The 14,363-nt window shown below is 56.0% G+C and overlaps 2 protein-coding genes across 2 annotated transcripts in view; both read left to right on the forward strand.

Annotated features, from left to right (window-relative positions):
- ALKBH3 (alkB homolog 3, alpha-ketoglutaratedependent dioxygenase) overlaps positions 1-14,363 on the forward strand; it is a 147,167-nt gene that overhangs the window by 42,046 nt on the left and 90,758 nt on the right. The window lies entirely within an intron of this gene.
- CUNH11orf96 (chromosome unknown C11orf96 homolog) lies at positions 12,154-13,461 on the forward strand. Its single transcript, XM_029207893.1, has 2 exons — positions 12,154-12,880; positions 13,089-13,461. The coding sequence occupies exon 1, from the start codon at positions 12,456-12,458 to the stop codon at positions 12,825-12,827; it is 372 nt and encodes a 123-aa protein (XP_029063726.1). The 5' UTR covers positions 12,154-12,455; the 3' UTR covers positions 12,828-12,880; positions 13,089-13,461.

The raw sequence follows: 14,363 nt of genomic DNA on the forward strand, positions 1-14,363 counted from the left end.
ACAGGCCGTGGGCTAGGCATTATTTTTATTCCCACTTTACAATTGATGAAACTGAAGCACCACCCCTCCACTTTTGCAGCCGTTCTGTGGCTAAACCTTTGTGCACGTGTATGATTGTTTCTTAGAATACATTCCTGAAAGTGGGGTCCTGGCCCAGATTCGGAAGGCTATACGTATTTTTAAGGCCTTGAATACATCATGTGAATGACTTTCCAGAAAGGTTGCCCCAGCTTCTCCTACCACCAGTGTTTGTGTATATTTGAGAAAATCGTGCCATGCTTTGAGCAGCAATAACGTGCCAGGCCAGTGCTCTAGAAAGCTTCTCTCCTTGAAGGAGAGGCTGTGCCTGGCCTAGAGTAAGCAAGCACTCAGTACATCTTAGCCAGTGTTAGAACTGTTGTCTCATAGTGTGTCGTTTGTTGAGAAAACAAGACACATACTTGAAGAACCTCAATAACAAGGTGAATGTGGAACAAGGGGTCCTGACAGTGCCACACGTGTTGGAGGAATATGGGACGTAATTTGGGGTAGTGGTCATGGAACGCTGCATGGCGGAGGAGGCACTTGGAGAATGGGAAGGAGGACCCTGAAGTAACAGCCTGAAGGCTCATGAGCAGTAGAGCCTAGGTGGCTTGTGTCCAGGGCTTGTGTAGGGAGTGCTGAGCTGGAGGAGAGACAGTGAGAGAAGATGGGCCCAGATCAGACCTGGGAGCCGCCCCAGGCCAAAGGCTCTGATGGTGGGGAGCCTCCGAGGGCTGAGACTTTTAGGAAAATGTACTTACCAGGAGGGAGCGAGGGGATGGGACTCGAGGTGGGGAGACGTGTGCGAGACCTGGACGGGAGCTCAGGCAGAGGGATCTGCGTGTGTGGCCTGCTAGGCACTCTGGGAGCAGTGAGGAGAAAAGATGTTGTGTTTCCTGGTGCTGGTAACAACCCTTCTTGCCGCGAGTCCTGAAGCAAAAGAAAAACAGACACAGGGCTCAGCTATGAGGTCAACATGTCTGACAGAGCTGGATGGGAGACCTTGGCTTCTATCCATGACCATGGTCAGACTCTTGATACTCCCTCACCAAGTCTGGGCCCTGAGGCACCCTATTCAAGGAAACAGCACAGCAGGCCCTGTCCCCGCCAGCTGCTGGGAGAGTCGCTGCCAGCCCCGCCGCGCCAGCGTGTGGAGAGCCAAGGAGGTGGGCCTCCAGGCCTGCTTCCAGCAGGTGGACGCTGGCCCTTCCCGGTGTCCCTCCCTCCCAGGCGGGGGACACAGGAGCCGAGCAGCACACTCCCTGTCTGTGGGCGGGCACATCTGCAAGTGGGCAGGAAAGGGATTCGCCGTTCCCCCAGGCCACTGCCTTCTCCAAGCTCCCCTGTCAGAGAAGTCTGTCCTCCCCTCCTGGAGGAGGGACTCAGGAGGCTTGGGAGAACATTTCCAGTATTCTTGCCCCACCCCCCCGGGCTGGAACGTTCCTTTCCTGGTTGCAACTAAGGTAAGAGACACTCCCCCCTCCCCGACACGGTCATCCTGCCCCATCCAGGATCCTTTGGAGGAACGGCTGCCGGGAATCGGCCGGGCAGGGGAGTGTCCAGGTGTCAGTTTTGGTGCCGTGTAGACCTGGTTCTAGAGCCAGCTCCTCCGCTTACTGCTGTGTGGCCTTTGGCAAATTTCTTGGCCTGAGTTTGTCTGCCAATAAGACTGGGTTGTTGCGAGAATTGAGCGTGACAGTGTAGACCCGTCTCGGTCTGGGTAACTGGCATCATCAAATAATGTAGACGGGGAGGAGCCTCCTCCAACCTGCGGGCTTGGGGCGGATCTCACTGTGATGGAGGTGGCGTGACTTCTGTGTAGACAGGTCTAGGACAAGGCCTTGGGGGAGAGAGGCCCCAGCCTGGCCAAGAGAGACTCGGGAGGCGGCTGTACGGGGCCATTGCGGGGGCCAGTGGGAGGGAGTGTGGAAAGGGACCTGATTCTGGGGTGTTCCCATGGAGGGGGGCTTGGGAGGAGGGAAAGGAGGCGGGGAGAGAGCCAGAGAGGAAGGAGAAAGTTCTTTCACGACACCCCATTGCCCCCCACCCCAATACAAAGCACTGTATTCTTCCCACTCTCGCCTGGGAGCAACAGGGGGTAACAGTTGGCAAGGCTGGTTGTGTCTAAGGTTAAAAGGTGAGTAAGAAGTTGGGCCTCTGAAAGGTGGCCCCTGGGTGCTGGGGCAGTAGTGTCCTGGCATCCTGTCTCTGGGCCCTGGGCCAAGCCCTTCTGCACTTGGCCCCAGTTTTCCCATCTGCAGAATACAGGGGTTGCACCAATTTAATTTTTTGTAGCTGTTTTGACCACAGTTCATGGTTAAGAAAAAAAAACTTTCCACACACATTTAACTAAAACTAAAGCTTAATAGAGCAACACTTCATTACACGTCTCTACTCTGGTGTTGTCTGTTTTGCGTCATTCAGAACTGCTGGTGACGGCTCCCTGGCTGATTGTATGGCCCACTAATGAGTCACACCCCTCGCTCTGAACACTGACCCAGCTCCTCTGGAAGTTTCCTTCCTGCGCTGGCAGCTGGCAGTTCTATTCCATTTCCTCTGGCCTCATGACCCCCATCAACCAAGCCTTTGTGGTTTTCTTCTTCGTATCTTCAAACAGTAATCTCAGATGCGGGAGGGAGCCCCTGGCCTGATGGCACTGCTGCGAGTGCCCTCTCACCTCCGTGGGAGGTCCTGGCGCGCCCACTGTCTGGCTGGGCCCTGCCTGCACTGCATCAAGTGCCGGGACGTCCGTGGGTGGGGAGGGCCCTGTGCCATCACCACGGGCAAAAGAGTGGGTTTGGATGTCATCCACACTCCTCTCCCCACCCCACCCGACCACTGCCTGGGCCAGAGGACACCAGCCTTCTCTCTGGAAAAGTTGTTGGGGGGCTTCCCTGGTGGCGCAGTGGTTAAGAATCCGCCTGCCAATGCAGGGGACATGGGTTCGAGCCCTGGTCCGGGAAGATCCCACATGCCACGGAGAAACTAAGCCCGTGCGCCACAACTACTGGAGCCTGCGTGCCACAACTACTGAAGCCCGCATGCCTAGAGCCCGTGCTCCGCAACAAGAGAAGCCACTGCAGTAAAAAACCCGCGCACCGCAATGAAGAGTAGCCCCCGCTCACCACAACTACAGAAAGCCCACGCACAGCAACGAAGACCCAACGCAGCCAAAAATAAATAAATAAATTTAAAAAAAAGAAAAAAAAAGTTGTTGGGAAGTGGAGCCTCCCAGTTGGAATTCCAGACTCTTCCTCAGGCACAGCCGCTTCACCGTGTCCCTCCTTTCACTGAACCCCTGTCTGGGCAGGTCCAGGGGTCACCATCGTGAGAGCTGCTGATGGATGATGAGATGAGCTTTGGCAGTGATAGACCTGGGTTCAAACCTTAACTCTATCTCTGCCTGGCTGTGTGGCCTTGTGAAAGTTCCCTAACATCTCTGAGCCTGTTTCCTCATCTAAAGTTTGGAGATAGCAACACCCATCTTGCAGGATAAACTTAAGGGTGAGATGATAGGTACCGAGTGCTTTGTGTTGGTGCCTGGCCTGAAGAAAACTCATTCCTTGAAATCCCATCCCCTTGGGTGTCCCTGTGAGGGAATGGCTGGAGAAATAGCAGCTGTTGCCGCCTTAAAGAAAGAAGGGGGAGATGCCTTCCATGGGCCAGTTATAGGAGAGCAGTGTCGGAGAGAGGCTGCCTTGAGTGGGCTGTCCTGGGAGTGACCTGCAGCCCCAGCGTGTCCAAAATGTGCAAAGAGACTGGGGTGCAGCAGGCATCTTGTGTCCCCTGGGCAGCTGGAGACAATGTCTGAGGAGGCAGACAGGCAGGGACTGGGGAGAATGGAGTCTCTGGGCCCCCATGGCGGGCCAGGAGCTTTTCATGAGGCTGATGGTGTGTGCCAGTTCAAGGCCAGGCTCACAACACATCACGCAACAGGGCATCGTTTCAATCCTAATTTTTTGGAATACATTTAAAAATTCACCCTCCTGCAGGGCAAATTTTACCCCAGTATGTTCTCATAGAACAATCTGGTTTGATCCTCATAACCGCCACCCTGGGTAAAGGATGGGGCAGGCACAAGGCCTCCGCCTTCACAGGGTAGCAAGAAGAACTTTCTGGCAAGCACTAGAACCAGGGTGCCCAAGCAGGCAGCCTCGATACGCTGTTTGCCTCTTCTCATGCTGTTACCCGTTGCCGAGGCTGCGTGAACGTCTTCTTTGTGGGTTGTCTTCAGAACCCACAACACTTTCTTTTTGGTGCCCCCCTCCCATGATGATAATTATCGAAACATCCATATCCGGGCTCAGATCCGAGTTGTTAGGGATCTGAGCCAAGCTGGAGACAGGCATGAGGGCACCTCTATCTTCAGAGACTGCTGTTCCTGGGCAGCTGCTTCCCGAACACAGAAAGCCATTCCTCCCAGGGCTCCTGTGCGCACTGGCTCTTGATAGCTGTAGACACCGGGGCTCTGACAGCTGAGGCAACTTGCCCAAGGCCACACAGCTCCAACAGCAGAGGCTAGGGGCCCTTTGAAATGCTGCCTTATGCAGCTGGGACTTGGCACTAACTGGGAAGACCTCTGGCCCCTCACCTCTGTGTTCTCGGCCAGCTCCAGCTGCCCTCTGCTCTGTTTTGCCAATAACCAGGAGACTCTCCTTCCAGGGCAGAGACTGGCACTTTAACCTTGGAACATAAATAAGTTCCTGGGGTTTGCTTTGGGGAACACATGGGGCTGGCTCGTGGTTCAGTAGAGGCGGTGAAATTTCTCAGAATCTGAGGTTGCATGCACTGCTTTAGGCTTACTAGCTGGGGGTGTGTGTGTGTGTGTGTCTCTGGGCCTCAGTTTCCCTGCCTATATGTGAGGGGCAGTGCCAGACGGACCCCTTCTGGAGAACCTGTCCTCAGGCCAGCGAGGCTGGACTAAAAAGTTCAGGACTGGGTTCCATCCTTATTCTGCCACCACCTTGCTGCTTGCTGTGTGACCTTCATCTAGTTCCCTCCCCTCTCTGAGCTCCTCCACTCAAAAGACAGCAAAGGTATCCCTGCTTTGCTGAGGTCATAGAGGGGAAACTACTTTGCCAAGCTCAAGTGCCACAGATGGTAATTTTATCATTATCCACGTAGTGATTCCCTGGCCAGCAGGCCCGGGAGAGGCGACACTCAGGCCTGCAAAAAAGCACGCAGGAAGGACTGGGCCACAGACTCTGGGCTGCCAAAGCTGTGCCAGCTAGCAAGCCCTTAGCAGGGAAATGCATTCCCATTATTCACATCAGCAAGCCAGGCCCACAGCCTGGGCATGATTGTTGGGAGGTTTCCCTGGGCTCTGGGTCCCCAAGAATCTCCCTGCTCCCCAGTCCAGGATGGTGTTCCCTGGAGCTCATCCTGGGAGTGGGGTGTTGTCAGGGTGCCTCCCCCAGTGGGACGAGCCCTGCCGTGCCAGCTCCAGCAGCCTCCCTGCCAGCAGCTGGTATTCTGTTGCACTGCGTACAGCGAGGCCCAGATTAGACAGTGAGCTCATCGTGACATGAATGGGGCCACCGGGGTGGGTGGGGGGGACTGGAGGCTGAAGAGCTGACTTGAGGGTATCGCTGGGGATCTCCCTGCACCCTCTCCCTTCTTCTCTCTGTCTCTCAGGCTTGCTCTCTCTCCCCGCGCCCGTGCACACATGAACACCATCTCTTGGAGCTTGCTGGGGATTGTCATGGCAACCGTCCAGCGAAATTATCAAAACACTTTTATGCTCACAGTCGTACCAGACCAAGAGCTCATTCTGAGTGAGGCAGAAGCAGGTGGTTGGATGCTGAAGCCATGGGCTTTGTGTGGGGGGCCCACAGTGGGGAGAGGGCGCAGCAGGAGGAGAGGGTGGGGCCCGGTGGCAGGACCCCTGGGGAGAGGCCTTGGCATTTGTTCCTCCCCACCCCTTATGCCAAATTCACATTTGTATTCCATCTCCGCACACCTGGATTCACACACACACACACACGTAGACAAGTGGTCGCTGAGCCAAATACACCCAGAGTACAGATGGACCCAAACAGCAACATCTGGAATAACCATGACCTCATTCAGCACTTGGAGGCCTGAGATCCACTCTGGGGAGACTTCTGGGTGAGCAGGAGGGCACAGCCAGCCGACCCAGGCTTCTAGCTGGCAATAGGTCTGTGCCAGGGCAGCAAAGCAGCCACAGGAAGGGGCCAAGCCCTTTTGTCGGGAAGCAGAGAAGGACCTGTGACCAGAACCACCCTGACCTGGTTCTTCCCACCTTGCTGCACAGCCTCCGTGGCTCACTGCCTCTCTGCATCCCGGAACGGACTCTGCATCCCGGAACGGACTCAGCATCCCTGCTCCCTTCTGACCTGGGCCAGGGTACCGCAGGCTCCCTTGGAAACAAAGCCCTGCTAATAGCCGAATAACCGGTGGTTGCTATTTTCAAACCCTGGTTCTGCCCGAAAGCCAAAGTGTGGGTGAGGATGGTGGAGGAGGTGATGGCACAAGCCCCTCCCCAGTCTGCTGCCATCTTCCTGCCCCATCTGCTCCCCCAGCAGCCCTCTCCATGGAGGGGAGCCTTCCCCTGCAGCCTCAGCCCAGTCTGCTTGCCACTCTCTGGCCCAAGAGGAAACATCTGCTTCCTGCAACTGGGTCTCCCCATCTGTACATCCTTCCAAGGATTCTAGAATATTAGAGCTGGAGGGGCCCCCAGCAAATCCGAGTCTAGCCTCCTCACTTCACGGATGGGGAAACTGAGGCTCAGAGATGGGAAGCAATGGGTTCAAGGCCACAGGGTATGTGGCTGATGGAGCTGATGCTGCAACCTGGGTGTCTGAATTCTAGTCCTGTGCTGTTCCCGTCACATCAAAGGGTTGGTGAGATGCACTGTTGCAAACAGTGAGTGCTGATTTCTGAGTCAGGCAGACCTGGCTTGAGTGGCGGCTTCAGCACTTAACACCCAAGGTGACCCTGGTAAGCTGCAAAGCACCCTCCGTCCTCAGCTGTAAAATGGGGTGATAGTAGGGTCCTGCTTAAGGGATGCCATGAGGATGATTTAAGAGAGGCATGTGTAAAGCACTATTGGCACAGAGTAGGTGTTCCACAGATGACGTTCTCTGTCCTTCCCCTGCAGTTCCAGGGCTACAGGCCTGCTGAGATGAGGGGCCATCCTGCATCCCCGGTAATGGCCAGCCCGTGTCCCAGGGTGGCCAGGGGAAGCAACCTAGCCTGTCCTGGAAAGACAGAGTCCACCGGGAAGGCAGGCCACACTGACAAGTATGAGTAAATGAGAAGGCCTTGCAGACAGCGACCGAGGGGGGAGCCTTGAGGAGGGTGGCCAGGAAGGCCGCTCTGAGGAAGCAGCAGGGGAGCTGAGACGTCCTCAGCACAGGGAAACAAACGGCTTGGCCCAGGCCTCACAGTTAGTTCAGGTGGAGCCAGGCTAGGACCTGTCTTTAGACTGCCATTCTAATCATCTCCCTCCTTCTAGAAACATCCTTCTCTGGGATTCTGACATGTTCGTCTGGTGTCGCTCTTACCCTGTTGAACGTTGCTTCTCTGAGTCCTTGACTGGCTCACACTCCTCCCAGTGTTGGCTGGTCCCAGCCCTTCTCTGTCTGGAAGGTGGGTTTTCACCCGCTCCCCTGTCTACACCCTGACGAGTCTCATACGGCCACCTACATCCCTCGCCTCTCCTCTAAGTTCCAGTGTCCTGCTCGACCTCTCCACCTGGATGTCTGGTGGTTCTCTTGGTTAGGACAATCTAAGTCGATATAATAGAGACCCCAAATTAGAGCAGCTTAAAAATATTCAGTTGGTGGCTCTCTCACAAAATAGCTCCAAGGGAAGTGTTTCAGGTTGGTAGAGAGCTCCACCCACAGGGTCATCTAGGGACCCAGACTGATGATGGCACTGCTGTCTTTAACACGAAACCTCCAGGGCTTCCAGCCGGTGTGAGGGAAAGTACACGGAAATCCCGGGCAGGAATTTCTGCTTAAGCAAGTGAGACAGGAGTCTGACTTCTGCTCACTTGCACAGATGAGAGCTTAGATACACAGCCCCACGGAGCTGCAAAGGAAGCTGGGAAGTGGGCCCAACTGGGCGGAGAGCTAGCAGTCTCTACCATGCTAGAATGGTGAGGCCTTCCCGCCTTGGTGGTGGGGGTCCCCCTTCTCTGGGGGCACTCCCTCATCCTGTGTCTCCCTGGCCCCCGGCTTTGCCTTTGGCACATTCCTCCTTGTCTGTGGCTCTCGACCGCCACCCAACAGGGTATTGAAAGTCTGTCCTCCTTGAGCGCTTATTTAGGCTGGGACAATCGTGGGCTTTTGAAGTCTAGCCTTTCAGTTTTGTTGATAATAACAATCCCTTCAGAAGCATAGTAGGCTTTGGGTCTTTCTGCTTCTAGTCAGTTCCATGGGCAGTAACCACACCCCAAGTTCCTTTCTTGATGGAGTTACTGTCTGTCTGTGTAGCCCAACCCACCTCTTTCTCTCCCATTTTATTTATTTATTTATTTTTTGCGGTACGCGGGCCTCTTACTGTTGTGACCTCTCCCGTTGTGGAGCACAGGCTCCGGACGCGCAGGCTCAGCGGCCATGGCTCACGGGCCCAGCCGCTCCGCGGCATGTGGGGTCTTCCCGGACCGGGGCACGAACCCCTGTCCCCTGCATCGGCAGGCGGACTCTCAACCACTGCGCCACCAGGGAAGCCCTTTCTCTCCCATTTTAAATGAAAGTTTAAAAGTCCCTAAGGACATCTGAAATAATAGACTTGGATGACAAGGCAATACCCCTAAGAGAATACTTTGCCACAAGGGTGATTCCTTTGTTTGGCTTATTGTTTGGCCTAATAGACAGGCTTTGAGAAAGGCTCTGAGCGAGTCTGATCTCCTGTTCTTTGGGCAAAACCAGTTGGTTTTTCCAACCCTGAGGACAGTGATTTTCTGTGTTATCTCCTTTTCTGTTCATCTCTTCTTGCAAACCAGCCAATCTCTTTCTTGTAGTATCTTTGCTAAAGGCAGCATCGAGCAGCCAACACATGCAAATGTTTCTGGCTCTTTCCAACCATTTTTCTAGAATTAGTGGCTCAAGTAGGCATGTGGTCTGCCTTCCAAATTATCACAGGTAATGTTTTTATTAAACGTTTTGTCACAACATAACAAGGGTCACTGGTTTTCCATTCTCCAGTATTTGTTTCCATGTTGCTCACCACCTGTTGGCCAAGCCAGTGCCACATGTTTTAGGGTTGTTATACCTGGAAGCTTTCCATTCCTGGTACCAATTTCTGTATCAGAGTATTGCTAAGCTGCTATTAAAAGGGACTCCCGTGGCGCAGTGGTTGAGAGTCCGCCTGCCGATGCAGGGGACACGGGTTCGTGCCCCGGTGCGGGAAGATCCCACATGCCGCGGAGCGGCTGGGCCCGTGAGCCATGGCTGCTGAGCCTGCGCGTCCGGAGCCTGTGCTCTGCAACAGGAGAGGCCACAGCAGTGAGAGGCCCGCGTACCGCAAAAAAAAAAAAAAAAAAAAAGGAACTCCCCAATACAGTGGCTTTAGGATTAGAGAAGTGAATTTTTCTCTCACATAATATGGTTCTGATATGATCATTTCAGGCGTCACCCTGGTGGGTAGTGGATTTTGATGGGTAACCTGCAGACCGCAACCCCACAATGGCCCTCCCCTCCCCAACCTTCTCTTCCCCACACCCCTCCCCTGTATCAGTGGCACCACCGTCTAACATTTGCTGAGGCCAAATACAAAGATGTCAGCCTTGATTTCCACCCCTCTCCCCTCAACACCTCCTCCCGCCGTCCAGCCCATCAGCAAGTTCTCTCAGTTCTATCCGCAGACAAATCCCAAATCTGACCACTTCCCTACAGCTCCGTTTTCTTCACTCTCATCCAGGTCTTCAGTGTCTTACATCTGTGGGTCATGTAACGATCTTGTATGTGGGATCCCTGCTTCTTCCCCTAGCCTTTCCAGTTACTCTTCACACGGCAGCCAGAGTGGGCTTTTAAAAACGTAGAACGGAGCTCCCCTGCTCAGAACGCTCCAGTGCCTTACCATAGCCCTTAGGACAAAATGCAATCTCCTGACATATACACACTACTATATATGAAATAGATAACTAATAAGGACCTCCTGTAAAGCACCGGGAACTCTACTCAGTACTCTGTAGTGACCTATATGGGAAAAGAATCTAAAAAAGAGTGGATATATGTTGATATATCACTGATTCACTTTGCTATACAGCCGAAACTAACACAGCATTGTAAATCAACTATCCTCCAATAAAGATTAAAATAAATAAATAATTTTTTTAAAAAGAAAATGCTAACTCCTTAACATGGCCCTCAAGGCCTTCCGTGAGTGTCCTTACTTCTCATGCCCCTTGCCCCCTCTACTTTAGCCACATGGGTCTTCTTGCTGTTCCTGGAAGAAGCCAAGCTCCTTCCTGCCTCACTGTCTTTACACCGCATTCCCTCAGCCCTAAACATTCTCCCCGCACTGGTCACACACCGGTTCCTTCTTTGCCCTCCACGGGGCAGACAGCTTCAGTGTAGTGTGTAAGCAAGAGGGCTTAGGAGCTAAGTCGCCTGGGTTTGAATCTCAGTTCTGCTGCTTACTAGCTGTGTGACCTTGGGGAAAGGTGCTTAGCTTCTCTGTGCCTTGGTTTTCCTATCTGTAAATGGGGATAGTAAAAGTACTTGTTATCCAGGGCTGCTAAGAGGATTAAATAAAATAGTGAACACATTAAATGAGTTAATGCATAAAAAGTGCTCAGAGCGTGGCATCTATTAAACACTTGGTGGTGCTACAATTGTCCTTCGGGGGGCACCTTAAATATCACCCACTCTGGGGAGCCTTTCCTTGCTCCCTCGCCCCCCCCCTCCACCTCTCCATCTGCATCGCTATCACACCACCCACAGTACATTTCTTGTTTAGGTGTTTATTGTCTGTCCCGCCCCCTTACCTAGACTGTCACTTTCATGAGCGCAGGGACTTTCCTGAGCTGGTACACAGTAGGTTCTCAATAAATCTTTGTTGAATGCCTATGGAAGGAAAGGAGGCCAAATTCCATGGATTCCCTCCTTTCTCAGCAGCCCTGTGAGCTGGCTGCCGGCACCCTAGGGCCGTGTGTCAGAGCAATGCTCACAGTTTCCTCTTGGGAGTCTGGGAACCCCGGGGCAGGGGACCTGCTCTTGGAAGCCAGCCATGGGGGCATTGGTAGGTATCAACCCCTAACAGGGGACTATGAGAGCATGGACTCTGGAGTGGAGCCCACTTTTCCCCAGCAGTCTCTAATGGGCTAATTACTTATCCTCTCTGTGCCTCCACTTTCTCATATGTAAAACTGGGAAAATACGAATTACCTCACAGGGCTGTTAGGAAGATGAAGTAGGATAATATATGTAAAACACAGCTCACTGCCTAGCTTGGAGTAAAGCTCTCCAGATGGTTAGTTATCATTATTGTTGTTGTTAGTGCCATATCTAAGTGTCATTTTTCTGAGCACGAATGGGGGTGCGCGAGGGACTTGGGGGGTGCGGGTAGTGAGGAGACAAACATAGAGAAGACAGGGAAGAGAAGTGGACTGGAAAAATCGGGTGTGTTTGTATTCGTGCCCGCGTGTGTGTGTGTGTGTGTGTGTGTTTGGGGAGGGAGGTGGCATGGATCCAAAGAGGACATCCAGTCCTTCCTCGGAACTCAGTTTTGGGGAGCCCGGGTGGCCTGGCTCTCCCTGCAGCAAGGAGACTGGGGGCTGCCCCCGCCCCACGCGCTCAGCGCAGAACCCGCGCGGCCAAATAGCCAAGCGCCTGGATTGTGCGCCTCTGGGATTAGGAGGCTGGAGAGGCGGACGTGCGCCCCCGCGGCCGCCGCGGTTGGTCCAGACTTGGGGATCCCAGGGCGGGCAGGTCCCGTGCTCCGGGGCCACCCTGCGCCCCTGTTCCGCAGCGTTCTCCGGAGCCTCGGATGCTCCCGGAACCCCCGCGGGCGGGGCCTGCCTTCCGGAGCCGGGCTGGCGGGCGGCGCTGGGGAAAGAGCCGCGACTTTCCCAGAGTGGCGGGGCGACGTCAGGCGGAAGGGCGCGGGGCGCGCACGCTTTAAAAGGCATTCGCTGTCATCCGAGCTCGCAGCCGTGGGGGCAGGAGCCGGCTATATAAGCGGCGAGCCGGACCGCTGCGGGGCAGACGGCGACAGCAGCGGCGGCGAGCGCCTCAGAGCGCAGCGGAGCAGCGACCCCGTAGCCCCGCGCCCCTCGACGGGTCCGCCTGCCCCCCCGAGGAGCGCCGACCCGGGCCCGCGAGGGCCGCCGCCACCCCGCAGCAGATTTGGATCCCCCGCCCGGCGAGCCCCAGGCTGCTGCCTCCCGGGGGGCCCCGGCGCAGCGGCCGCCCCCGGAGAGCCCCGCCGCCCCGCCGCCCGGCCCCGAAGACGCCGGCAGCGCCATGGCGGCCGCCAAGCCCGGCGAGCTGATGGGCATCTGCTCCAGCTACCAGGCAGTGATGCCGCACTTCGTGTGCCTGGCCGACGAGTTCCCACAGCCCGTGCGGCCCGCCAAGCTGTCCAAGGGCAAGGGCCGGCTGCGGCGGCCGCGCCAGTCCCGCTTCAAGACGCAGCCGGTGACCTTCGACGAGATCCAGGAGGTGGAGGAAGAGGGCGTGTCCCCCATGGAGGAAGAGAAGGCCAAGAAGTCGTTCCTGCAGAGCCTGGAGTGCCTGCGCCGCAGCACGCAGAGCCTGTCGCTGCAGAGGGAGCAGCTCGGCAGCTGCAAACTGAGGAACAGCCTGGACTCCAGCGACTCCGACTCGGCCCTGTGAGGGGCGCCGCCCGCAGCCGGGACTCGCGCGCCTCGGCGGCCCGCCGGGGACAGGTGTGCGAACCCCTAGGGGCCCCGCCCCCCGGGGTCCCCCCGAGAACCGGGGACCGCCGCCCCTCGAGCGCTTGCACCCTCACCCGGCTACGAACTGGTCGGGGCTCCCCGAGCTGCGCTCGCCCTGGGCGGGAGCGCGCGCCGGGGCGCCAGGGAGGGGGCCCGCTTTCTCTGCCCTTGTAAATGTTTATTTTTTAACTCTTCCCAGTACGAACTCTGCTGTGAGTGTGTGCGGGGAGGCGCACCCTCGCCGAGTCGCCCCGGGTCACCAGAGCTTCCCGGAGAGCCGCTCCGCGCCCTTGTCCGATGGTTTGCAACTCCGATTTTGCACATGGCTCCACCGTGCCCCCCAGCGCACACCCGTTCACACTCACTCCCACACACTCTCGCTGAACACTTTTATAATTGTTAGGCGCGGCCGATGGGACTTGGGGTGCAGCGCAGCTGCTGCTGTGGCCGGAGGATTGATATTTATTTTTGCATTGCGATGGCTAACGGCGTTTATTTAACGATCTTTTTACCTGGATATGTCTGTGAGACTCCCGAACGGAGACAAATAAAGTCAATATATTTGCACAGTGCATTTCTCAAGGCTCTTGACTTCTTGAACCTTGAGGGCCCAGGCTCCCAAGACTGGGGGAGAAGTGGGGAGGATTCGCTGGAACGGGGGCCGGGAATCCCCGGGTGGAGGCAACTCCACAAGCTTCGGTCACCGGAACGACGTCGCGTACCCGGTGCCCGGGTGCATTACCCGCCTCCCCGGTGGATCCACCCGGCCCAGAGCTCTCCTGCCTCCCGGGTCTGTTCCCCATCGCCGGTGTCCAGGGTGGGGTGGAGCAGCTAGGGAGGCGAAGGTTGGTGCTGTGAGGACGGAGAGCGCCTGCCTGGCGCAGCTGACCTCTCAGGGAGACCCGGGTCAGGGTCATCGCCCGGTACCCACCACAGAAGATCCCACTCACTCCGAGCCCTTTCCAGGCGACGGGTGGGGAGATGCCTGAGCCAGCGATAGGAGACCCAGGCGGGGATATGTGGGTGGTGGGGTCCGAAGCAGGGCTGGGAGCTGGCGAGAGTGTGGGTACCCCCTCAAAATCGCCTGCGGGTGAGGGCCCCGCTGCCCCCGCGCTGACTCAGCGTGATGCCAGGCGCTCCTGCGCTGGGGGAGCAAACGGCGGCTGTTTCGGTTCTTTGGTCCTTTTCTCCAGCTCTTCCCTTTGCCCTCTTCAAGGTTCCTCAAGGAATCTGTCTTTGGTCAGAGCTTGAAGGGCGCTTGGGTACCACGGAGTCCCCCGCACCACACACACACACACACACACACACACACACACACACACACACGCCTTTGCTTACAGATGAGAAAACAAACCTAGCAGAGAGGGAAAGGTCACATGAAGAGCAGGGGCTGTGCAGCGTGCTTTCCTGACTCCGCGTCCAGTGCTCCTTGAGTCACAGGACTCTGTCTTTCCAGTGCTTTCCAGCAGCTGTC

Source organism: Monodon monoceros, unplaced genomic scaffold (genome assembly GCF_005190385.1).
Source record: "Monodon monoceros isolate NGI ecotype Baffin Bay Population unplaced genomic scaffold, NGI_Narwhal_1 Super_Scaffold_7, whole genome shotgun sequence".
Lineage (NCBI taxonomy): Eukaryota > Metazoa > Chordata > Mammalia > Artiodactyla > Monodontidae > Monodon > Monodon monoceros.